This window comes from Palaemon carinicauda, chromosome 5 (assembly GCF_036898095.1).
Source record: "Palaemon carinicauda isolate YSFRI2023 chromosome 5, ASM3689809v2, whole genome shotgun sequence".
Taxonomy (NCBI): domain Eukaryota; kingdom Metazoa; phylum Arthropoda; class Malacostraca; order Decapoda; family Palaemonidae; genus Palaemon; species Palaemon carinicauda.
This window is the reverse complement of record NC_090729.1, coordinates 119,869,213-119,896,815: the sequence shown is the minus strand read 5'-3', so window position 1 is coordinate 119,896,815 and position 27,603 is coordinate 119,869,213. Positions and strand designations below refer to the sequence as shown.

Sequence of the window (27,603 nt, the reverse complement as noted above, 5' to 3'; positions counted from 1 at the left end):
AGTGAAATAAGTAAAATATCTTTTTACACAGAAACCGCATAAATATAAGTGATTAAATAATATTTCTGTATTAGCATTCATTTTTCTTACTCAAACTTCCCTTCAAGAAGTTTGAAGTGTTTTCTTAGGTAAATATTGACCATCTTAGGCTATTGGTATCTCCTCACATGTTTTTTGTGTCAGCTCATCGCATCACTCAAAATAATTTAGTATAGTGAAGCTTAATTATATAATCATATATATATATATATATATATATATATATATATATATATATGTGTGTGTGTGTATATATATATATATATATATATATATATATATATATATATATATATATATATCTGGCTTAATTATATAATCATATATATATATATATACATACATACATATACCAAAGGCACTTCCCCCAATTTTGGGGGGTAGCCGACAACAACAAGAAACAAAACAAAAAGGGGACCTCTACTCTCTACGTTCCTCCAGCCTAACCAGGGACTCAGCCGAGTTCAGCTGGTACTGCTAGGGTGCCACAGCCCAACCTCCCACATTTCCACCACAGATGAAGCTTCATACTGCTGAGTCCCCTACTGCTGCTACCTCCGCGGTCATCTAAGGCACCGGAGGAAGCAGCAGGGCCTACCGGAACTGCGTCACAATCGCTCGCCATTCATTCCTATTTCTAGCACGCTCTCTTGCCTCTCTCACATCTATCCTCCTATCACCCAGAGCTTTCTTCACACCATCCATCCACCCAAACCTTGGCCTTCCTCTTGTACTTCTCCCATCAACTCTTGCATTCATCACCTTCTTTAGCAGACAGCCATTTTCCATTCTCTCAACATGGCCAAACCACCTCAACACATTCATATCCACTCTAGCCGCTAACTCATTTCTTACACCCGTTCTCACCCTCACCACTTCGTTCCTAACCCTATCTACTCGAGATACACCAGCCATACTCCTCAGACACTTCATCTCAAACACATTCAATTTCTGTCTCTCCATCACTTTCATTCCCCACAACTCCGATCCATACATCACAGTTGGTACAATCACTTTCTCATATAGAACTCTCTTTACATTCATGCCCAATCCTCTATTTTTTACTACTCCCTTAACTGCCCCCAACACTTTGCAACCTTCATTCACTCTCTGACGTACATCTGCTTCCACTCCACCATTTGCTGCAACAACAGACCCCAAGTACTTAAACTGATCCACCTCCTCAAGTCTCCATTCAACATGACATTCAACCTTGCACCACCTTCCCTTCTCGTACATCTCATAACCTTACTCTTACCCACATTAACTCTCAACTTCCTTCTCTCACACACCCTTCCAAATTCTATCACTAGTCGGTCAAGCTTCTCTTCTGTGTCTGCTACCAGTACAGTATCATCCGCAAACAACAACTGATTTACCTCCCATTCATGATCATTCTCGCCTACCAGTTTTAATCCTCGTCCAAGCACTCTAGCATTCACCTCTCTCACCACTCCATCAACATACAAGTTAAACAACCACGGCGACATCACACATCCCTGTCTCAGCCCCACTCTCACCGGAAACCAATCGCTCACCTCATTTCCTATTCTAACACATGCTTTACTACCTGTGTAGAAACTTTTCACTGCTTGCAACAACCTTCCACCAACTCCATATAACCTCATCACATTCCACATTGCTTCCCTATCAACTCTATCATATGCTTTCTCCAGATCCATAAATGCAACATACACCTCCTTACCTTTTGCTAAATATTTCTCGCATATCTGCCTAACTGTAAAAATCTGATTCATACAACCCCTACCTCTTCTAAAACCACCCTGTACTTCCAAGATTGCATTCTCTGTTTTATCCTTAATCCTATTAATCAGTATTCTACCATACACTTTTCCAACTACACTCAACAAACTAATACCTCTTGAATTACAACACTCATGCACATCTCCCTTACCCTTATATAGTGGTACAATACATGCACAGACCCAATCTACTGGTACCATTGACAACACAAAACACACATTAAACAATCTCACCAACCATTCAAGTACAGTCACACCCCCTTCCTTCAACATCTCAGCTTTCACACCATCCATACCCGATGCTTTTCCTACTCTCGTTTCATCTAGTGCTCTCCTCACTTCCTCTATTGTAATCTCTCTCTCATTCTCATCTCCCATCACTGGCACCTCAACACCTGGAACCGCAATTATATCTGCCTCCCTATCATCCTCAACATTCAGCAAACTTTCAAAATATTCCGCCCACCTTTTCCTTGCCTCCTCTCCTTTTAACAACCTTCCATTTCCATCTTTCACTGTCTCTTCAATTCTTGTGCCGGCCTTTCTTACTCTCTTCACTTCTTTCCAAAACTTCTTCTTATTCTCTTCATATGACTGACCCAGTCCCTGACCCCACCTCAGGTCAGCTGCCCTCTTTGCCTCACGTACCTTGCGCTTTACTTCCACCTTTTGCTCTCTATATTTTTCATACTTCTCTATACTATTACTCTGCAGCCATTCTTCAAAAGCCCTCTTTTTCTCTTCCACTTTTACCTTCACTCCTTCATTCCACCATTCACTGCCCTTCCTCATGCTGCCTCCAACAACCTTCTTGCCACATACATCACTTGCAATCCCAACAAAATTTTCTTTTGCTAACTTCCACTCCTCCTCTAAATTACCAGTTTCTCTTACTCTCACCTCGTCATATGCCATTTTCAACCTTTCCTGATATTTACTTTTTACCCCCGGTTTTATTAGCTCTTCAACCCTCACTAGCTCCCTTTTACATCCACCTACTCTATTCCCCCACTCTTTTGCTACAACTAATTTTCCTTCCACCAAAAAATGATCAGACATACCGTTAGCCATACCCCTAAACACGTGCACGTCTTTCAATCTTCCAAACATTCTTTTTGTTATCAACACATAATCCATTAATGCCCTTTCTACTACTCTTCCATTTGCCACTCTTACCCATGTATACTTATTTTTATCTTTCTTTTTAAAAAAGCTAGCACTTATTACCATCTCTTGTTCAACACACATATCTACCAGTCTCTCACCACTCTCATTTTCACCTGGTACGCCATATTTCCCAATGACACCTTCTACCTCTCCAGCACCCACTCTAGCATTTAAGTCACCCATAACAACTACATAATTCCTTCTACCCAGTCCTTCTACACACCTAGTTAATTCATTCCAGAACTCATTCCGCTCTTCTTCACTTTTCTCACTACCTGGCCCATACGCACTGACAAACGCCCAACATTCCCTACCCAACCTAACCCTTACCCACATTAACCTAGATGATATCTCCTTCCATTCCACTACTTTACCTGTCATCCATTCACTCAACAATAAAGCCACACCCTCTCTCGCTCTTCCCCTTTCAATCCCAGACACTCTACCAGACATTTCACCAAACATCACTTCACCCTTTCCTTTCATCTTTGTCTCACACAAGGCCAATACATCCATCCTTCTACTTCTAAACATACTTCCAATCTCACATCTTTTACTCTCTATCGTACTACATCCACGCACATTCAAACACCCCAAAACTAGAGTGCGGGGAGCAGTCACTCTCCCCCCAGCTCCATCTCTTTGTTGCTGTCTCACAGGATACTTTTACAGGAGAGGGGGTTCCCAGCCCCCTCGTCCCGTCCCTTTTAGTCGCCTCTTACGACACGCAGGGATAACGTTGGCGCTATTCTAATTGTTTTATGCCCCCGCGGCCACAGGGGGCATATATATATATATATATATATATATATATATATATATATATATATATATGTATATATATATATATATATATATATATATATATATATATATATATATATATATATACATATATATATGTATGTATATATACATACACACGATTGCATAGAAATCAAGTTACGTACTTTCATTGACAGTATGTATGCATATACAAACCACTAATCAGAAGTGTAATCTGATTTGTACCTCTTTCAGTTAATGAGCCCATTCTCTATAAATTCATCAAAAATAGACAGAAAGAGAGGCTTAAACAAAGGATTTTTATCGATCTTCTCCAGCGCTAGCCTCCGGGCTGCCTCCATAGATTTCTCCCAGTCTCTGTTGCTGCAAGCAGAGACATCTTCTCGCTCCCTCAGTAATACTGGTATGACTCCTAGCGCGAAGAGTAGGCCAACTTTGTGTTTACTCCTGAATTCTTCAAAAAGGTCTACTTCACTGAAGTACATTGGTGCCCTAGAACCCTCAAGCACTGCTTTGAAAGACGAATGGTAGATGGATATAAGATGCTGGAGGTTTGGTGTCCTTATGTCCCCAGTGACGCTTGTGTACAAGAAGTAATTCATGTCGCATGCAAGTGAAGCCTCGCGACAAAGCTGGAGGTCCACAAGCATAACCTCTATAGGTTGACCTTCATCATTATATCTGAAATAATTTGTACGTAAAAATTAAGAAATATATGGAAGCTGAATTAGCAGGTAAGTAATGAAGTATGATTCCATTTAAGGAAACAGAAGATGCTTACTAATATCAACTTCTCTGCTAGTATGCCGTATGTCAATGACTCAGTTCCTTGAATTTATAGACTCGGAGAATCTTCAGTCCATTTCTCGTAAAATGAAGCATTACTTTATTAGCTAGAGCAGCTAAAAATCCAATACATAAATTCAGTTTTATAATCTATTAGATAACATAATTCAGGTCTCATACTAGAAAATAGTTTCAACTTTCTTTTACGGGAATACCCTCCACTGACCTAATATATCATAGGATAAATGTACTAAGAGAATATCAACATTGTGATCTAATGTATCAGTAACTAAAAAAAATTAGTGGATTACTTTGCCCTAATTAACGCTCACCTGAAAAGAAGGTTGTTATTCCAGCAATCACCATGGCAGATTGTTGAAAACTTCTTGCTTTGTATACCAGTAGTAAGAACATCACCAACTTCCGATTTGAATCTTTTCAACCAACCAACTGCTATATCATAGCCACCAATTTTCTCTAGAATTTCAATGCCACTGTTGATCTTATTTTGAAGAACTGAGACTACCTTCTCTTTGGAGTCTTCTGTGAAATTCAAGAAATCTTTTGCCAGAAAAGCATACTTGCTCGTTGCAGTTTCCCCTTCTGGTAACTTTTTCTTCAAAACATAAGCAGCACTATGCAACCTAGCCAGCTCTTCCAAGACTAAGGTGACATGAGCCATACTTATGCCTTCCCTTACATCAAACATTCTGAAACCTTGTAATCTCAGATCTTCAAAATACATTTGCTCTTTCCCTTGTTCTAAGGACACAAGGAAGCACTTCGGAAAATGAAGAGGCTTTTGGCCTGCCGCTTTTAGTATGGCATTTAGCTCTGGGACTATCTCCAGATAAAACCCTCCTTCTTTGGCGAAAAGAGTTGGTGTGAAATCTGGGAAGCCTACTCTATTCCTACAGGCATTCAATTTAGCAATGTAAGAGGCATCATAGTCAATGTTATTCCCCAAAGAATATTTGACTTCTACACTTGTGACTACACAAGCATAATTGTCTCCTGGTTTGGTAAAGTTAATGTTCTTCCATGATTTAAGAAAGCTTCACTGCCTTTGTCAGCTTTAAGGACTTTCTGGATGTGGTCATCAGTAATAAGACTCTGAGGAATTATGGGTTTTGTCTCGGGAGATGCCACTGAAAAGCAAATTTGGCTTTTATTAGTCTTACTTTAAGTTTACTTCAACAGTCCAGCGCTGATCATTCGATTTGAGGTAACAAGTAATATCTTAAGGCAACAAACTTTATTACCTTTTTCTGATAGAAGAATAGCTGAAAATTAAAACTTACTGCTGATGCTAAGGAAACTACTTCAGATACAGGAGAACTTTCCACTAATATTAGTGGAAAGTTCTGTTTTCCATGTAAAAATATATTCAAATATAGAATTCCATTCACATAAATAGTTTAATCCCACTTTAGATGTATTGCAATATTACGCAACTAGATGATTTTAGGCTTAGCCTTTTATACAGCTTTTTAGGCCTTTGTATTAAATCTGTTGAAGCAGGATTACTTTGATATGCATATATATGAAAGGGGTGCTCAGTGAAGAGTAGTAATTTACATTTGTAAGTTTTCAAATTACTACAAAGTTTTTAACAATATAACAATGCTTCAATGATGTTATTCATACATTTTAAGGATTTATTTTCATGGATTGCCATAAAATTACTTTTGAACTACCCCAAGCAGACATTACCTATAGAATAAACATACAGAATAATATTTTATATCTGAATTCCATCATATATAATAAATTATTAGTTTGACATCACAGTTCTTCTTCTTCTTCTTCTTTGTCTACATCTTTTCCCACTTCTATGTGGGGTCGATGTTTCTGGTCAGCTTTCTCCATCTACCTCTGTCCCATACCTCATCACCAGTTAATCCCTTTGATCTAAGTCATCCTTGATACATTTGACATCACAGTTATTATTATTATTATTATTATTATTATTATTATTAATATTATTGTTATTATTATTATTATTATTATTATTATTATTATTATTAGCTAAGCTACAACCCTAGTTTGAAAAGTAAGGTATTATAAGTCCAAGGGCTCCAACAGGAAAAATAGTTCAGTGAGGAAAAATATAAGGAAGCAGATAGAATAACGGGCATGAGTATACCCTCAAGCAAGATAACTCTAACCCAAGACAGTGTAAGACCATGATATAGAGGCTATGGCACTACCCAAGGCTAGATAACTATGGTTTGATTTCGGAATGTCTTTCTAGAAGAGCTGCTTAACATAGGTAAAGAGTCTTCTACCCTTACCAAGAGTAAAGTAGCCACTGAACAATTACAGTGCATTAGTTAACCCCTTGAGTGAAGAGAGATTATTTGGTTAGCTTAGTGTTATCAGGTGTATGAGGAAAGGGAGAATGTGTAAAGAATATGCCAGACTATTCTGTGTATGTGTAGGCAAAGGAACGAAGGCCGTAATGAGAGACAGATCCAATGTAGTACTATCTGGCCAGTCAAAGGACCCAATAACTCTCTAGCGGTAGTATCTCAACTGGCACTAGTACATAATCAAATTTTACAAAATTTTGTAAAAATTTGGGAAGCTCCCAAGATAATGTCTAAATTTTCCATACACTGGCAGAGGGAAGATTTGGGTGCAGTTATGTATAAAAAAAAAAAAAATCTAACTGTCTTTACTGTCTAATGTATTGGGTACATTCGGATCTTCCTTAAGTGCAGACTAGCTCAAACCGATCATAGGTAACGACAGCCTTAATCTATTGGCAGCAGCGTAGTCCACATTACCAGTTTTTACTTCACTTTATTTTACAATACATTTACATCACAGATACCAGACTTTAGAACAAAACTGGATATGCACACTCTTCCAAGCCCTTGATTATATTATCAGTGAGCATTCGTTATTTTTCCAGTTTTGTGCAGACATTGCAGAATTAATCATTGGCCATCACAAGCTTCAGTGTAGCAAGCTTCCTATAACCACTGAAGACCCTTGCTGTGTCACATCCAGTGAAGAAATAGTACAAGCTTGGGCTCACAAACATGTTCAACAATGGCACCTGGAGCCTTGGTGAGGAAATATAGCCAGTGCTATAACTAGTGCTATATTTTTCATACATGCTAATGTCTATATCCTCTTGAAATACTCAGTCAGGGTTATCCATGGTAAAGTTCACAGATATTTTAGCTTTTGGTTATTTGCAAGAGTAGAGTGAAACAAAAGCAAAGTGAGCAAATCATAGACTGACTGCTACACATTACCAAACACATTATAATCATCAATAATCTTTATATCAATAATATTTGTATATAAAAAGATGGTTTTTGTCTCTGTACAAATGTAATATCACCTTCAACTTTGGAGGGAAAAATTGCTATGGTTTCTGTTGTTGAAGGCATTTATCTGATAATGAACATGGAATCATTTTCTCTTCGACTTACATGTGCCAGTTGTTTCTGTTCCAGACTCTCAACTAAATTTTCAGTGATACATATAAAACAGGTGCACAAGAATTATAAAGAGAGCTTTCTATGGAGATAATGGGCACTATAAGTGGAGCCTACCCTAAATCTGTATCAGCCTTTTGCAGTTACAGTCTTCAGAGTCTGTTATCTTTGAATGGTTTCATGTCTTACACAGAGAAGCACAGGTCATAAATTTATATTTTGTAAATTTGCATTACATATACTCCTGCCTTAAGGAGCTGTGTACTTGTTCAAATTAAGCATTTCTATAAGTTTTAAAATTCAAACAAATTCAATATACTGTTCGGATATCAGGGATGACATGTAGCGAGCTTTGCCCACAAGTATCTTTTAATTAATATGCTTGTTGAAAAGAAACAAGCATATTTATCTCAACAGCTGCCTTGCTTAGTGACATATTATGATTTAGTTAGTGATTGTATTTTGTTCATGCATGGGGCTAATTTTGCAGTATTGAGCATTAGGAATTATTTCAAATGAATGCTAGTTGGGTTCTATTTCATTCATCAGAATACTGCAATACACATCATTTACTGTCTTGAGAATTTCTTAGTTAACTGCAATATCAATCAACATCAAGAAAGAATCTTTTATCAACATATGTATCTTAAAAGATTACTTAGATGACTTCATCTTTTTGCGTTTGCAATCGATAATTATAAATGTGAATTAACATATATAAACTCAACACATATGTTAATGGTATAAAAATGAAGACTGTGAGCCAAAAATGTGAGCCATAGTCTCAAAAAGATGGAAAAAGTTGGATAATTAGAGGAGAATACTACATACAATTTTAGTTCTTTCAATGATTGAAGACGTAAGGACGACTATGTTCAAGAGGATATTTGTATTTAGTGTACTGGATGACTTGGGATAAACATACTCTTTAGAACTTATCAGCTCTTCCACTTCAGTTAGTGTGTCTTTGGTAACCTTGAATCTTGAACAGGATATTGCTAATCAGTTCTTCTCTAATCCTTGATTTTTACACTTGCTTTTGATAAATTTAATCAGTTTCATCTTACTGCATTTACAAGAAAATATCTATCAACATAGTTTGTTAGTGTAAGAAATTCCTACCCTTGCTATGTGCATGATTCTCTCATCTTAATTGAAAACCATTTGTTGGTATAGTCACTCATATAAAGTTGATGGATGTCCAGGTGTTTGAGAGAGAGATTTCTATTTCACTCCTATCTGGACGACAGGTGTCTGGGAGCTGGGAAACCGGTTAAATATTCTACTACCAATTTCGTGCTCCCAGACACCTGTCGTCCAGAAAGGGATGGAATGGGAATCTCTCTCAAATACCCGGATAAACACCAACTTATATGAGTGACTGCCTATCTAACACTATATCAATACACTATTCACGCATTTCAATGCTATTAAAATTAGCACCTGATTCAGAAGATCTTCACCCCAAAAGGAGGTAGGACTATCACAGTCTGTTCAACTTTCTAGGGTCGTTGCGGTGTGGCTGATACAGATATCTTACGCTGATCGTTTGTTTGCTGTTATAAGATTTAACTCATAAAAAGGGGTAAGGATGTTTTCGTGCCATTGTTTGTACTCGTAAAGAAGTGTTACACATGCTCAAATCCTTCATCGGTTCGTTTTTTAAACAAAATTGTTTGCTAATAAAACTTTTTCAAAATAATTTAATCCTACCATTTCCCGTGTGTGCATACCAGTGAAGAATAGCGAGTGTAATTCTCTTAAATTTTACTGGAAAAAAAATAAATTTATGTATTCCATAGTAGTTATCAGTCACAAAACTGCACGTGACAAATACTTAAGTGTAAAATCAACAGGAAACAGGAAAGTGAAAATCCAGGTACCAAGCGCTTTCGTGTATTATCACGTTTCTTCATAGTGAAAAGTTAAAATGTAACTTTGTACCCTGAAGAAGTATTACGGCCAGGTACCAAGCACTTTCATGTATTACGTAATACACGAAAGCGCTTGGTACCTGGCCTTTACACTTCTTCAGGTTACAAAGTAACACTTCAGTGCATAAAGTAAAAGTGTAACTTTGTACCCTGAAGAAGTATTACGGCCAGGTACCAAGCGCTTTCATGTATTACGTAATACATGAAAGCGCTTGGTACCTGGCCTTTACACTTCTTCAGGTTACAAAGTAACACTTCTTATGGGTATAAAGTAAAAGTGTAACTTTGTACCCTGAAGAAGTATTACGGCCAGGTACCAAGCACTTTCATGTATTACGTAATACACGAAAGCGCTTGGTACCTGGCCTTTACACTTCTTCAGGTTACAAAGTAACACTTCTTATGGGTATAAAGTAAAAGTTTTATTTTGTTACCTAAAGAAGTGTAAGGGCCAGGTACGAAGTGCTTCCGTGTATTACGTAATACACGAAAGCGCTTGGTACCTGGTCTTTCATTTTCCTGTTTCCTGTGGATTTTACACATATGTACTTAATTTGATTCATGGTTTAACCGGACCTAGGAAATCCGGCAGAAAGAGGAAATGGGGACATTATTTCTTAGGCCATTTGTTTCTTAGGCTTTGCCTTGAATACTGTTGCAAATTGATCGTCGTGAACTTCTTGAATTTAGAGCCGTGAATCTTTTCCTTTTCGTACGTAAGATCATGAATGCCCTTAACTATTACATTTGCCAACGAAGTTGGAAGGAGGTTATGTTTTACCTCCTGTTTGTGTTTTTGTGTTTTTGTGAGTTTGTTTTTTATGTTTGTTTGTGAACAACCTCCTGGCCCTAATTTTAATCTTAAAGTAATGAAACTTGTAGGGATTAACTCTTATGTAAAAAGCTGGATATGATGAAATATTGGTTGGTCAAGGTCAAAGGTCAAGGTTACGGTCATACAAAATGTCCGGTTCACGTAATCAGCCATAAGTTTGGCCATCGTTGTCACAGAGACTTCAAATCTGGTTCATATGTGAGTGTATGAAAATCCACGACAATTAATACATATTAAGGTCAAAAGTTAAGGTCAAGGTCGAGCAAAAAGTGGAGAAATAAGCTGCCACGGCGGAGGTCTGCGCTCTTCTGATTGCCCCTCTAGTTACTGATGTTGCCAAGGATTGGAAAGATGATCCATCTTTTTCTCGTGATAAATAATGTAAGATGAAGGATTCATTTCCTAATCTGTAGCAAAGAAACGTTACCTCTCTCTCTCTCTCTCTCTCTCTCTCTCTCTCTCTCTCTCTCTCTCTCTCTCTCTCTCTCTCTCTCTCTCTCTCTCTCTCTCATGAAAACTGACATGAAGTGTTGTGTCAAGATAATGATTACTAGTTTATCAGTAATAACAAAAAACAAAAATATTACCATCTAAAACTATTGAAAATAAAAATGGAATATAGGAAATTATTTATCTGAATAACAGTGTTATATAAATGTTCCACTAATAACGATTGCATTTGAGAAAATCTTCTGCATTATAGAAAATGTATATGAAAAGCTGGATTTATTTAATGAATGTAAGAGGTAAATACTCATGGTAATACGATTATAGAAAATTACATTTCTAGATTAATGATTAGCAATGAGAATATAAAGTTATCTATCGTTTTGATGACGTCATCGTAGATAAGCTCATATATCTAAGTACTTCTTAAACTCTCTGATATCAACGTCTTGATAAACCAGTGAATATGATGCGTCAGTTACAGAGTAAACTTATAAACCAAAGGGAGGCCACTAAATAGAGCGCATACCTCCGCCACGAAGGCTTATTTCTCGACCTTTTGCTTGACCTTGACCTAGGACTTTCAAAATTTAATCACTTCAACGTCTTAATATAACAATTAATCCCTGAAAGCTTCACTACTCAATGAGTAAAATTGTGGCAAGGAAGCTGTTCACACAAATCTTTTGCTTGACCTTGACCTTTACCTTGACCTTTGACCTATTACTTTTAAAATTTAATCACTTCCACATCTTAATATTACAATTAGTCCCTGAAAGTTTCACGACTTTATGAGTAAAATTGTGGCAGAAAGTTGTCAACACAAACTTTTTGCTTGACCTTGACCTTTGACCTAGTACTTTCAAAACTGAGTCACTTCAACGTCTCAGTTTCACTACTCATTAAGTAAAATTGTGGCCAGGAAGTTGTTCATCCAAACGTTTTGCTTTACCTTGACCTTGACCTTTGACCTATTACTTTTAAAATTTTATAACTTCCACATCTTAATATAAAAATTAATCCCTGAAAATTTCACTACTCTGAGTAAAATTGTGGCCAGGAAGTTGTTCGCACAAACTTTTTGCACGGCCTCGACCTTGACCTTTGACCTATTACTTTCAAAACTGAGTCACTTCCATGTCTTAATATAGCAATTAATCCCTGAAAGTTTCACAAATTTATGAGTAAAGTGTGACCAAGATGTTGTTCACAAACAAACAAACAGACAAACAACAACGAAAACATAACCTCCTCCCATCTTCGTTGGCGGAGGTAAAAAAAGGATGTACACTTCGACGCAGGAATTCCTGATACACCTCCTTCTAAGGAAATGCACCTTGTTACACCCTTACTGCAGCTTGTGCAGGGAGACAGATTAACTCGCACCTCCTCAGAGCAAGGTGTACCAGAAATGCCTGTGCCCAACTGTACATTGCATGGTATTACACATTTGTTTAACAACACTGCTAAGTTATTTCTATTAAGTAAAGCAATACCGGGGCTATCTGAAGTATTAGAATTCATATTCAATTTATGTTGCTAAAATATGTTTTCCTATCTTTTCTTTGGCGAAATCTAACCGAGGCCCTTTGCGTCAATAGGCGTAGGAGGAGATGATGATGATGATGAAAATACGTAATCAAAACAATTATCAAAAGAAGAAATAAACGAGTTTGGAAGAAGCTAAAGACAATATCATTGTCCCTGAACATTTGAATTCTGTTGCATCTTTCGTCTGCCAATAACTTTGCAGTACTTCATTGGGACAAATATTACTTCAAGTTTATCAATTATTTTAGAAAATATATGATAGTTAGTTCCATGAATAATGATTGATAGACTATATCACCTTCAATTATATATCAAACGCTTTCTTAAGGAATGAAAAATTATGCCTGTTACCACATTTGCATTTCACTTAAACGCTATAAAGTTATAAATGGTTTTATACATAGTTCTTTGAGCGATGTTACTGAACTACAAAAAAAAAAAAAGAAAAAAAAAAAAAAAAAATTTGATTTTCAAACAATAAAAAAGAATAGACCTAAATTTATAGCCAATAAAAACCTTCGTTTCTCATATTCTCTAAAATAACAATCTGTATTTAATCATTAACTATTACAAATGAAACACCAGTACTTACTTATTCAGAGGAAACTCAGGCAATCGTAGCAAGGAACCAGCTCAAGCAAATAGAGCCAGGCAATTCAGGCAACCGTAATAACTTTCGGCACTAATAGTAAAGAGGTAACTCTATCTGTAAGGCGACAGCGTTCTGTATTGTGGGGTAAAATGCACCGGTATCTGTTTAATCATAACAATCGCGATCTCTTGATAACTCCTGTCCTGACACTGAGACAGGGTTGCCAGATGGATTAGTGTAAAAATCCCCAAAACTCATAATAAAAAATCCCCAAAACGACCCAAAAATCCCCATTTCCACAAATATATTTTCTTCTGATCATGTAGGCTTTACTTATATAGAAATTACTCGCCATTCTTCATATAGAGTGCTAAGTAAACTAATTGCAACAATATAAAGATTTACTAATTATTGTTCTTCTTCATAAATATTTTTAAAGAATATCCCCATCAAACACCCAAAATCCCCAAATCTAGGGATAAATCCCCATATCTGGCAACACTGCACTGAAATAGAGGCTGTTGATCAGAATTATATGTAAGGGAGTTTGGACACTTGTTCTCTGTGTAGAAATTAGTGCCGCCCCCCCCCCCCCCCCCCCAAGAAAAATAGTCTTATACGCTGTGCTCAAGACAAAATGGTAATTTTGACAATTTTTATGCAAAATGTGTGTTTTTAAGGTCAATTATATTTTATCAATATTATTATTATTACTAGCCAAGCTACAACCCTAGTTGGAAAAGCAAGATGCTAAAAGCCCAAGGGCTCCAATAGGGAAAAATAGCCCAGTGAGGAAAGGAAATAAGTAAATAAATAAATTATGAGAACAATAAATCATAATAACAATAAATAATAACAATAAATCATTCTAAAAACAGTAGCAACGTCAAAATAGATATGTCATTTATTGTACAAACCCTACTGTATATATACGTCAAATGATATATTATCTTATAGCAAATGGAAGCTCTTTTTAAAAGTTATCCCAATTTACTTTAGAAGAAATCATAATTTTCATCAATTAATTTAGAAAATTTAGGAAATTTAGTACCCATGAAGTATTATTGATAACAGATGACACATTCAATTATACATTAAAGGCTTTCTTGAAGAATGGAAAATTATATAGTGCCACATTTGCATTTCATTTAAACGTAAGAAAGTTATTAATGGTTTTATACATAGTTCTAATTCCATAGCCCTACTACACTGTAGAAAAACAAGCCTTCCATATGTCACCTATTCATTATTATTATTATTATTATTATTATTATTATTATTATTATTATTATTATTATTATTATTTGCTAAGCTACAACCCTAGTTGGAAAAGCAGGATGCTATAGACCCAGGGGCTCCAACAGGGAAAATATCCCAGAGAGGAAAGGAAACTAGGAAAAATAATATATTTTAAGAACAGTAACATTAAAATAAATGTCTCTTATATAAACTATAGAAAATTTAACAAAACAGGAGGGAGAGAAAGTAGATGGAATAGTGTGCCCGAGTGTACCCTCAAGCAAGAGAACTCTAACCCAAGACAGTGGAAGACCATGGCACAGAGGGTATGGCAGTACCCAAGACTAGAGAACTATGGTTTTATTTTGGAGCGTCCTTCTCGTAGAAGAGCTGCTTACCATAGGTAAAGATTATCTTCTACCCTTACCAAGAGGAGAGGGGCCACTGAAACTATATATTATTTATTTTCTTGCAGATGGATGAGTTTAAAGTATCAATGCTGTGCATTTTACACGTAAAAGGTGATAAAGAACACTATTATTACTACTATTACTAGCTAAGCTATAACCCTAGTTGGAAATGCAGGATGCCATAAGCCCAGGGGCTCCAACAGAGAAAAATAGCCTAATGATGAAAAGAAGTAAGGAAATGAATAAACTACAAGAAAAGTAATGAACAATATAAAATGTTTTAAGAACAGTAATAACATTAAAATTGATCTTTCACATAGATACTATAAAGATTTTAAATAACAAGAGGAAGAGAACTAAGACAGAGAATTGCGCCTGACTGTACCCTCAAGCAAGAGAACCCTACCCCAAGACAGTGGAAGACCATGGAACAGAGGCTATGGCACTACCAAGGACTAAAGAACAGTGGTTTGATTTTAGAGTGTCTTTCTCCTAGAAGAGCTTCTTACCATAGCTAAAGAGTTTCTTCTACCTTTAAACATACTGGCGATGCAGTAATTCCATTCTCAAGACAAACTTGAAGAACTGCTGCTGATTTAAGGTTTAAAGGCCGCTCATGAATGGCAGAGGTAAGGGACAGTGGCATTGCCCTATCAAGTAGGACAATGCCCTAGGGAACATCCTCGTCTGTGAATGAAGCGTGGCTCAAAATGTTCCTGCAAAAGTACAAACCTGCAAATCAAGACAGTCCTTTGCAGAAAATTAAAGGAATTGATGCAGAAATGATTCTACTTTGCAAAAAAAAAAATGTTTATACTTTTAAATTTGCTTGTATCAATTACGTGGCATATCTCTGGAAACATGTCCTGGATGGGGGATCCATTAAATGAGGTTTGCCTGACAGATCATGGCTTGAAGGAAAGATATGGCATATTCCAAGATATGTGGTTTATTTGCAATCAGATTCCAACAGTACATCCTAAAGATGCACTGTTAAAAATTTGCTGTTAAAACGGTGAAAATCATAGAATAGATATTGGCAGGCATTTGCCGTTTTAAAAACGGATCAGGAGTGATATTACGGTCACCAGCCCGTAAAAGATGAGAACAAATTAGGGTTAAAATTTGCATTAAAACAGTAAGAATCCTGGAATACATGTTGCCAGACATTTACCGTTTTAAAAACGGATACATTGACGTAAATGAATGGTTTTACGGTCACCGGCCCGTAAAAGAGGAGAACAAAGTATGGTTAAATTACTGTCGCCTGTATTTTACTGAAATACGGCTGAGAACAGCAGTTTTTATTTTTACAGAGAATTTCCGATTAAAATTACGGTATTTTTTAACAGTGGGCAGATGATTGAGAAGAGAATTATGATAACTGATGAATATATGGTTTATGTTGAGTCAGATAACGATGAAAATGATCATGGCGAGTAGGCTTACTAGAAACTGTGTTTCTAATTTTGGCATTTGTAAATGTATGCCTATAGAACTGACAGAAGCATTGGGCAGTAAAACCATTAGCTAAACAGACCATATACCTTGCCTGATTTGATGGAGGTTTACCTTAAACCCCTTTTACCTGGTGCACCTGTAGTAGGGGAAGGTGCAAGAACCTGGATGAATGTTATATTAGAACATTTGAACATATTGTGACGGGCCGAGAGAAGGTTGTGACTCAAAGACAGGATGAAAGCAAATGAGTGAGTTTATTATAGAACACTCTACTTCATATACAAAAGTTCAAGGCAACAAGAATTTTCATGTTCAAAATCAACACCGTTACCATTGAGAAAAACAGACATGTTTTTTCAGGTTCTTTTAAGTGCGAGGGGAGAGAGAAGATACAAGCACAAAATGAACTACGTATGATTGTGTGACACACGGTTGGTACAATATCTACACGGGAAGTAAAGGAATCCTGAAACTATATAAAGATAAGCGAGAGCACTGCCAGATAGAACTTCAACTCAGAAGTCCGCAGATGCTGTGATTGTAAATCACACCTGATTCCCCTCCGTATTAGGTTAAATTTATCAGTTAATCCAATCCTTTCATTTGTCTAATCATGTATGGTCTATTGATAAATGATTACGTGTACATACACATATGCATAAATAATAGTTTGAACATTTTAACTTCGGTAATGGTTAGTCTCTTTACCAATTGCCCTTTAGTGCCAGTTACCTACTGTTAGAAAAAAACGTAATTTTAATTGGAAATTCTCTTTAAATATATACTGTTCTCAACCGTATTTCAGTAAAATACAAGTGACCGTAAATTTCCCTTACTTTGTTATTATCTTTTACGGGTTGGTGACCGTAATATCTCCTTTACGTCATTATATCCGTTTTTAGAACGGTAAAAATCCTGGAATAGATGTTGCCAGACATTTACCTTTTTTTTTTAATGCAAATTTTTAGCAGTTTTGGTTAGGTCCAGATAATTAACTTTAGATATTTAGTATCCTGATAGTAGCAGTGCTGCTAATTTGTGGAGGAAAATAACTTCCTATAAACAGTTGCTATTATAATTTTTCTTTTAAATGACCTAATATATCAGGAGCTTTACGATGTTGCCAAAAATAAACTCTAAAAGTTCTTCACTAATAGTCAGAGCTGTAAGTGAAATATGTCGAACTTGATATTCAGATTCAAGGTTGACTTCTAAACAAATTGCTTTAGTTCTTCCTTGCCAATGCTGGAAGTGAAAATGTGGTATTCTAAATTAATTTTCATACTTTTAGGAAGTTTTTGATGCATAATTAAATGTGCCATCGCCTTTAACCCTTTTACCCCCAACGCTATTTGGAACTTTCCAACCCTTAACCCCCAGGCGTTTTCTTTTTCAAGCACATTTTGCAATATATTTTTTTCTAAATTGCGCTAACAGCCTTAATTTCCGACAAAGAGAGGGCAGGTTGGTCTCATTATTTTGGAACATGCCTGAAGTTTCTCATAAAGTTATCAAAAATATGCAAAAAAAAAATGTAAATGGCAGTTTTTTGCAAGGACGTACCGGTACGTCCATGGGGCTAAAGAGATGAGTTTTGTGAAACGTACCAGTACGTCCATTGGGGGTAATAATAGATAGTACTTCATTAATACTTAACTGCGTGAGGGTACACTCGGCCACACTATTCTATCTAATTTCTCTTCTTGTTTTGTTAGAGTTTTTATAGTTTATATAGGAAATATTTGTTTTAATGCTGTTACTGTTCTTTAAATATTTTATTTTTCCGTGTTTCCTTCCTTCACTGGGCTATTTTTCCTGTTGGGGCCCCCTGGGCTTAGAGCATCCTGCTTTTCCAACTAGGGTTGTAGCTTACCAAGTGATAATGATAATAATAATAATAATAATAATAATTAGGTTCCTGAAAAAAAAATTGATAAAAAATTGGATATTTCCTAAATAAATGGCGATAACTAGTTATCAAATTCTTAGATTTTAATCTGAAATCTAGATAACATGAGCTCTCATTTAATATATGATAATATATCATTTAACGCATATTTAAGCGTGTTATATAGGAAAATATGATTGACCTTATAAAAGGCCAAAAATATTGTAAAAGGTCAAAATAACTATTTCACCTTGGGCACGGTCATTTTTTTACATAGGAAACAAGTGTCAAACCTTTCATACCTAAAATTCTGTTTAACAGCCCCTATATCTTCCAGTATGTCGTTAAGCTCACAATATACAGTTCACCACTATCAGTTCATCTTCTTGTTCTTTTTCTTCTACTTCTTCTTCTTCTTCTTCTTCTTCTTCAGGAGGGGATGGAAAAGGAGAGATGAATCCTTAGGGTCTATGACTTTTAGTCTAGGAGACTCCCGCCCGGAGACAAGCTCCAGGGAATCTGGAAGAACAAACGAACGAAGATGAATCTGATTTTTAAATTTCCTCTTCTCTCTCTGGTTCATGACTGTTAAACCTGGCCTTTCAAAACTATGAGTCAAGGCCTATGTAAAATATATTCTATAGGCCTTAGTCTGAGGAGTCCTGTGGGTATTTACGAATATAGGGCTTCTTTTTCTTTACCTTTGAATCAAAAGTTGGGTTAAGGATTATTAGAAAATATAATTTGACTTAACTTTTACAATGACACAAATATTCGTACATATAATCTTTTTTTTTTTTTTTTTTCTTAAACAGGGATCAGGTCAATGTTATGGAAATGTAAAGAGTACAGTCAATTATCAGGTAGTAAAGAAAATATGATTTCAAAATTATTTTCTTTTCATATTTTGCTAGTATTTTACGACTCATTCAGTTTTGTGAAGATTCATTGTGTATCCTTGATGACTAAGAATTATTATTATTATTATTATTATTATTATTATTATTATTATTATTATTATTATTATTATTATTATTATTATTATTATTATTATCATACTTGTTATTATTATCATTATTATTATTATTATTATTATTACTAACCAACCTGCATCCCTAGTTGGGAAAGTAGAATTCTATGAGTTCATCTAACAGGGAAAATAGCTCAATATATATATATATATATATATATATATATATATATATATATACATATATATATATATATATATGTATATATATATATATATATATATATATATATATATATATATATATATATATATATATTTATATACAATAAATTAAACAATCAATTTACAAAAAAAAAAGAAATTTATTCTTAGCTTTCGAAGGGATCATCTCCCTTCCTCTTCAGAAAACAAATAGTTATTAATTGTTTATAAAAGAGACATAAAGGTTCGTAAGACAAATAGAAAAACTGTTACAGTCTCAAGATTGATATAGTCCCTGCTGGCATGGTTTCGGCTCAGGGCATCGGTTCGAATCTTTGCCCAGCCAGAAGCATTTATCATGAATGAATTTCCAGTGGATCTACATTCCTAATGGTAGAATTCGATGTTAAGTGGCAATGTGGTTGATATTTACATTGATTAAAAATCACGAGTGTCAGTGATATATATATATATATATATATATATATATATATATATATATATACATATATATATATATATGTATATATATATATGTATATATATATATATATATATATATATATATATATATATATATATATATGTAGTATATAAATATATATATATATATATATATATATATGTGTAGTATATAAATATATATATGTACAGTATATATATATATATATATATATATATATATATATGTATTTATATGTATAAATATACAGTATATATATACAGTATATATATATATATATATATATATATATATATATATATATATTCACTTATATACATATATATATATGTATATATATATATATATATATATATATATATATATATATATATATATATATATATTAATATATATTAATATATATATATATATGCATATTCATATATATATATATATATATATATATATTAATATATATTAATATATATATATATATATATGCATATTCATATATATATATATATATATATATATATATACACATATATACATAAATACATATATATATACATAAATATATATATATATATATATATATATATATATATATATATATATATATATATATATCTGAAAATTATATATATATATATATATATATATATATATATATATAGATATAGATATATATATATATATATATATATATATATATATATATATATATCTGAAAATTATATATATATATATATATATATATATATATATATATATAAGATAATTCATCAACTAAGGTATCAGTCCCGTCACCAGAAATTCCTCAAACGTCGACAGAAATCTTGGCCCAAGCATAGGACTCCCTCCCGCTGAATCCTTCATGCGCGTCCAGAAGTCACACTCAATTCCCTCTATCTCATCTTCGTTTTCAGTCTTTTCAAACGTATCGTTGTCATCCAGAAGCTCATTTGGAACGCAAGTTATGGCAAAGATAGCCCCTAGAATATTCTTCTCCTTGAATTCGTCCATAAGTTCCTCTTCTGTGAAAGCCTGCTCTATCCCACCAGCCTCCAAGATGCCCGTGTAGGTTGAGTAGTAAGTGTTCATGAAATCCTCTAGGTTTTCTGACCTGACTTCGGAGGTCACAGCAGAATAGAGGAACTGGTTGAGCTCTGAGGCCACTGTGGCGTAGTGACAGGCCTGGAAATCCACCAGCATCACCTCTACAGGGGTGTCTTCTTCGTATCTGTACAAAGAGATGAAAAACTTTTGTTGTAATGTTTTACAATGAAACTGAAAAAGCTTTTGATTCCGTCAAAACTTTAGCAGTAATGAAAGCCCTTCAAAGACAAGGAATAGATGATATCTATGCTAGAACACTTGAAGGCTTGAAACCAAAATAGAATCTTGTATTGATTCAACTCCTTTGCATTATATATTCTTTTCGAAAATCTGAAACAACACTAACATCTGAAATCAAGATAAAATTTCGTAGCCTTTTGCTAAGATTATTTCATACTCTCTTCTTCAGTAAGTTACATCCACATCCAAGCCCATCAGTTCTCTTGTTTATTTTAATTGAATGTCTCCTAACTTATATCTTAGAAAAAAAGTCGAGTTAAAGTAATCTGATAAGATTCTTGAAACCTTTTATTAGCATGATATACTGTATTACCTAGATAACAGAAACTACTTCTTTTTAATGTATTATAGCTGTTGTTGTGTAGTTTTCACATTCAAAATGGCTACTATCTAACAAATATTAGATTGAAATAGATCTAAAACTATACCAAATAGTTTAGGTTTTTTCATAATTGTCTTATCAAACATTGCTTACTTCTTATCATAATTAGCTGTGATTTTATATAGATGGTGATGAATACTTATATATTGTTTATTGATTAAATGATCATTTCCCATGTAGAGGGGATATTGTACTTAAATACTTACTCTGTTAAGTCCAGTTCATCATCATTGCTGGATGAATTGTAAGTTATATCTACTTGTTTTTCTTAAGTAATCTGGATTCAATTTCTATATATTTTACAAATGCTTCAGTATAGAGCTTATTCAGAGAGACAAGTTCCATCTATAATAACGCATACTCATACGCATACTCGTAAAAAAATACGCATACCCGTAAAAAAATTCTAAAGATACTAGAATGATACGATCTCATTATGAGCAATCTACTTACCTGAAAAGCATGTTGCTGCTCCAACAATCCCCATGGCAGATACTTCCGAAGGTATCACTTTGCATATTGTTGGATATCACGTCTGGAAGATTTGGCATCAAGCTTTCAATCCAGTCCAAGACTCTTCTGTCCACACCTGCATTTTCCAGTATGTCCCCTGCTTGGATGAAATGTGCTTGCAAAACTGGAATTAGAATGGCATTGGCTTCTTCGCCCTGGTTGAACCAATCTCTCAATATAGGATCGTACTTCTCTACCATAGCTTCGCCAGGAGATTTCTCTTGCAGGAGACGTGAAGCAGCGTGTAATTTGGCAAGCTCCTTCAGCACCAAATTAACATGAGCAATATCTAGGGCTTGTCTCTTATCAATAATCTGGAATCCACGCTCTCTTAGGTCCTCAAAATAGATTTGCTCGTGCCCAGCCTCTAAATTCACATGATAACATCCGGGAACATTGAGCTTCTCCATCCCAACTTCTTCAAGAGCGGAGTTCAAATCCGGGACTATTGTCTGGTAGAAATTCCCTTCCTTTTCAAACAGGGCGTGAGTAATAGACTCAAACCCCTCTAAGTTCCTACAAGGATTTACTTTCACAACGTAAGAAACCTGCGACTCCTCGTCATTCGCTGAATACGTCACTTGGATGCTCGTCACGAACGTAGAGTAGTTGTCCCCTTCTTTCGTGAAGTCCACCACTTCCCATGATGTTAGTTCAGCTTCGCCTTTGTCAGAGAGAAGAGCTGCCTTCACATCTTCGTCAGTGATCAAGGTCTTGGGGTCCACAGGTTCCTCCTCGGGTGCAGGAGAATCACTCACTGTGAGGGGAACAAAAATATGGATGGGTTACGCTGGCTAAATAATAATAATAATAATAATAATAATAATAATAATAATAATAATAATAATAATAATTTTGATAATTTTGTTAATAATAATAATTTTAGAAATAATAATAATAATAATAACAATAATAATAATAATAATAACAATAATAATAATAATAGTTTAGATTTTTTAATAATAATAATAATAATAATAATGATAATAATAATAACAATAATAATAATAATAATAATAATAATAATAATAATAATAATAATAATAATGATAATAATGATAATAATTTCAATGATTTTGATAAACTACAAGAATATTATTTAAATGAGATTAATGATTATATTGCATTATCAAATAACAGTATTAAATCTAATTTGGATTCTTTGTTAATTAACCTTAATGTTTTTAGAAAGGGCTTTAGAATTTTCTTAAGGTGAATCGTTAGAAGAAAAGAACAGCATAAAACACCTTTGTTTTGTTTTACTATTTTTTTTTATTTCTTTCATATGAAATGAAGATATTGTTAATAAGCTTTCGATTTTGCAAAATGATATTGACCAATTTAAATATACTTATTATTATTATTATTATTATTATTATTATTATTATTATTATTACTATTATTATTACTTGCTAAGCTACAACCCTAGTTGAAAAAGCAGAATGCTATAAGTCCGAGGGTTCCAACAGGGAAAATGGCCTAGTGCGGAAAAGAAATAAGGAAACTACAAGAAAAGTAATTAAAAACTAACATAAAATATTTCAAGAACGGCCACAGCATTAGAATAATAATATTAAAATAAAAACAAGAGGTGGGGAAATAAGGTAGAATAGTGTGCCCAAGTGTACCCTCAAGCAAGAGAATTCTACTCCAAGACAGGGGAAGACCATGGTAAAGAGGCCATGGCACTACCCAAGACCAGAAAACAATGGTTTGATTTTAGAGTGTCCTCCTAGAGGAGCTGCTTACCATAGCCAAAGAGTCTCTTCTACCCTTATTAGTATACAACTTGGACCTTTCACATGTAAGATTAAAGAAAATTATTTCTACGACAGGTTGTGGTGGCCTGTTGGTAACATCCTTGCCTGGTGATCACCAGTCTGGAGTTCGAGTCCCGCTCAAACTCGTTAGTTCCTTTGGTCGCTGCAACTTCACCATCCCTGTGAGCTAAGCATACAGGGTTTGGGGAGCCTATAGGTCTATTTGCTGAGTCACCAGCAGCCATTATCTGTCACTCCTGGTCCTAGCCTGGCTGGACAGGGGGCTTCGGTGCTGATCATATGTATATATGGTCAGTCTCTAGGGCATTGTCCTGCTTGCTAGGCCAATGTCCCTGTCCCTACACATAGTTCTCTTCTCGGTGTGCTAGTTTCTGTACTCGGCTACGCAGAATTCTCTTCTCGGTGTGCTAGTTTCTGTACTCGGCTACGCAGAATTCTCTTCTTGGTGTGCTAGTTTCTGTACTCGGCTATGCAGAATTCTCTTCTCGGTGTGCTAGTTTCTGTACTCGGCTACGCATAATTCTGCTCTCGGTGTGCTAATTTCTGTACTCAGCTACACCTTAATTCTCTTCTCGGTTTGCTAATTTCTGTACTCTGCTACGCAGAATTCTCTTCTTGGTGTGCTAGTTTCTGTACTCAGCTACACATAATTCTCTTCTCGGTGTGCTAGTTTCTGTACTCGACTACACATAATTCTCTTCTCGGTAAGCTAGTTTCTGTACTCGGCTACGCATAATTCTGCTCTCGGTGTGCTAATTTCTGTACTCAGCTACACCCTAATTCTCTTCTCGGTTTGCTAGTTTCTGTACTCGGCTACGCATAATTCTCTTCTCGGTAAGCTAGTTTCTGTACTCGGCTACGCATAATTCTGCTCTCGGTGTGCTAATTTCTGTACTCTGCTACACCCTAATTCTCTTCTCGGTTTGCTAGTTTCTGTACTTGGCTACGCATAATTCTCTTCTCGGTTTGCTAGTTTCTGTACTCGGCTACGCATAATTCTCTTCTCGGTAAGCTAGTTTCTGTACTCGGCTACGCATAATTCTGCTCTCGGTGTGCTAATTTCTGTACTCAGCTACACCCTAATTCTCTTCTCGGTTTGCTAGTTTCTGTACTCGGCTACGCATAATTCTCTTCTCGGTAAGCTAGTTTCTGTACTCGGCTACGCATAATTCTGCTCTCGGTGTGCTAATTTCTGTACTCTGCTACACCCTAATTCTCTTCTCGGTTTGCTAGTTTCTGTACTTGGCTACGCATAATTCTCTTCTCGGTTTGCTAGTTTCTGTACTCGGCTACGCATAATTCTCTTCTCGGTAAGCTAGTTTCTGTACTCGGCTACGCATAATTCTGCTCTCGGTGTGCTAATTTCTGTACTCAGCTACACCCTAATTCTCTTCTCGGTTTGCTAGTTTCTGTACTCGGCTACGCATAATTCTCTTCTCGGTAAGCTAGTTTCTGTACTCGGCTACGCATAATTCTGCTCTCGGTGTGCTAATTTCTGTACTCAGCTACACCCTAATTCTCTTCTCGGTTTGCTAGTTTCTGTACTTGGCTACGCATAATTCTCTTCTCGGTTTGCTAGTTTCTGTACTCGGCTACGCATAATTCTGCTCTCGGTGTGCTAATTTCTGTACTCAGCTACACCCTAATTCTCTTCTCGGTTTGCTAGTTTCTGTACTCGGCTACGCATAATTCTCTTCTCGGTGTGCTAGTTTCTGTACTCAGCTACACATAATTCTCTTCTCGGTGTGCTAGTTTCTGTACTCGGCTACACATAATTCTCTTCTCGGTTTGCTAGTTTCTGTACTCGGCTACGCATAATTCTGCTCTCGGTGTGCTAATTTCTGTACTCAGCTACACCCTAATTCTCTTCTCGGTTTGCTAGTTTCTGTACTCGGCTACGCATAATTCTGCTCTCGGTGTGCTAATTTCTGTACTCAGCTACACCCTAATTCTCTTCTCGGTTTGCTAGTTTCTGTACTCGGCTACGCATAATTCTCTTCTCGGTGTGCTAGTTTCTGTACTCAGCTACACAATTCTCTTCTCGGTGTGCTAGTTTCTGTACTCGGCTACACATAATTCTCTTCTCGGTGTGCTAGTTTCTGTACTCAGCTACACATAATTATCTTCTCAGTGTGCTAGTTTCTGTACTCGGCTACACATAATTCTCTTCTCGGTGTGCTAGTTTCTGTACTCGGCTACACATAATTCTCTGCTCGGTGTGCTAGTTTCTGTACTCGGCTACGCATAATTCTGCTCTCGGTGTGCTAATTTCTGTACTCAGCTACACCCTAATTCTCTTCTCGGTGTGCTAATTTCTGTACTCAGCTACACATAATTCTCTTCTCGGTGTGCTAGTTTCTGTACTCAGCCACATATAGTTCTCTTCTCGTTGTCTTATGGAAAATTATTCTTTCATTTCTTTATTACTTTGGTAATTCATCAAATTTAGGCCCATCATCTCCTTTGTACATCCACCTGGAGGGAAACCACACGGGCACAGAAGATACGGGAAATACGAAAAAAGAAAAAAAAAACAGAGGAAGACAATGCACAAAGACTGGTCTATGGATCCTGACGTGGCATGAAGAGATAGTGAAAGAAAGTAATATGTTACTAGTATACTGAAGCCCCGAGGCTATATTTAATTCCTTGAGGATAAATAATGATAATAGAGATGATGGAGAGGGCCTTTATATATTCATTTTAATCTTTTATCAAGTGAAAAGGGGATTTGGTAAATCCTTCGATGGCTATACTCATTTATAATTGTGAAGGAAAATTACCTCATAAGGGTAAGTTGTATTGTTGTTCATTTGTTTTTCCTTGTTTTGTTCGATTTTTTTTTCATTATGTCTACAGTAAGTGATTAAGGGCATTAGACTCCTGACGTTCCTACGCCTCCATTAGAACAATAAAACTTGAAGATTCTTACTTTCTTTACTTTAAGGGCTGTTTTTCTGGTCCTATACAGCAGGGGAACCCTATTCTCTACAGGACCTCCATAGTCATTAGATCATGTTCGTTCGAAAGAATTTAACATTTCATACCACATACTGCTCGTTTATTGTCAAATCCACACTATTGAAGCACTTAGAGAACTAGAGGTTTTCGTTTCCTCTTGAAAGCCTTAATATCTTCAGTCTTTCGAATATCTAGTGGGAGCTTGTTGTATAGCCTTCGGGGCCGCATATTTAAAGGCTTTAGAGCCTACAGTAGACGTATATCTAGGTTCGAATAATTTGAAACCTTCTGTAACTAATCTCGTGTCAACACGATTTTTTGGATGCACAATATATAGCAATTCTCTTAGATATTTTGGACATCCATTTCTGATAACTTGATGAGTTATTGTATATATCTTAAACTCAATTTATCGCTTTCATAGGCAGCCAGTGTAAATTAATCACTATAGTGTACACTTCAGAGCATGTTTGATATATTTCATTTAGAACTTTGCACATATGTTTTCATATTTTAGCAGAGATGGCATTTATAGTTTATATTTCTATATATATTTTTTATGTAGAAAATTTGTAATTTCAAAAGTATCAAATATTTAAAGGTCACTCATGAATGTCAGGGGCAAGGGACAGGGACAA

General features: G+C 35.4%; 2 protein-coding genes and 1 pseudogene across 2 annotated transcripts in view; all 3 read right to left on the bottom strand.

Moving 5' to 3' along the window:
- Positions 1-13,537, bottom strand: part of LOC137641440 (uncharacterized) — a 40,293-nt gene extending 26,756 nt beyond the window's left edge. Inside the window, exon 1 of the mRNA XM_068373980.1 lies at positions 13,353-13,537. Coding sequence (XP_068230081.1) covers position 13,353 — 1 coding nt within the window. The 5' untranslated portion in view covers positions 13,354-13,537. The remainder of the gene's footprint in view (positions 1-13,352) is intronic.
- LOC137640395 (uncharacterized) lies at positions 3,895-12,733 on the bottom strand (annotated as a pseudogene).
- Positions 13,538-20,756: 7,219 nt separating the features above from the next.
- Positions 20,757-27,603, bottom strand: part of LOC137641109 (uncharacterized) — an 11,840-nt gene continuing 4,993 nt past the window's right edge. Inside the window, exons 2-3 of the mRNA XM_068373555.1 lie at positions 22,164-22,980; positions 20,757-21,212 (exon numbers count right to left, since the gene is read on the bottom strand). Of these exons, the coding sequence (XP_068229656.1) occupies positions 20,759-21,212; positions 22,164-22,980 (1,271 nt within the window). The 3' untranslated portion in view covers positions 20,757-20,758. The remainder of the gene's footprint in view (positions 21,213-22,163; positions 22,981-27,603) is intronic.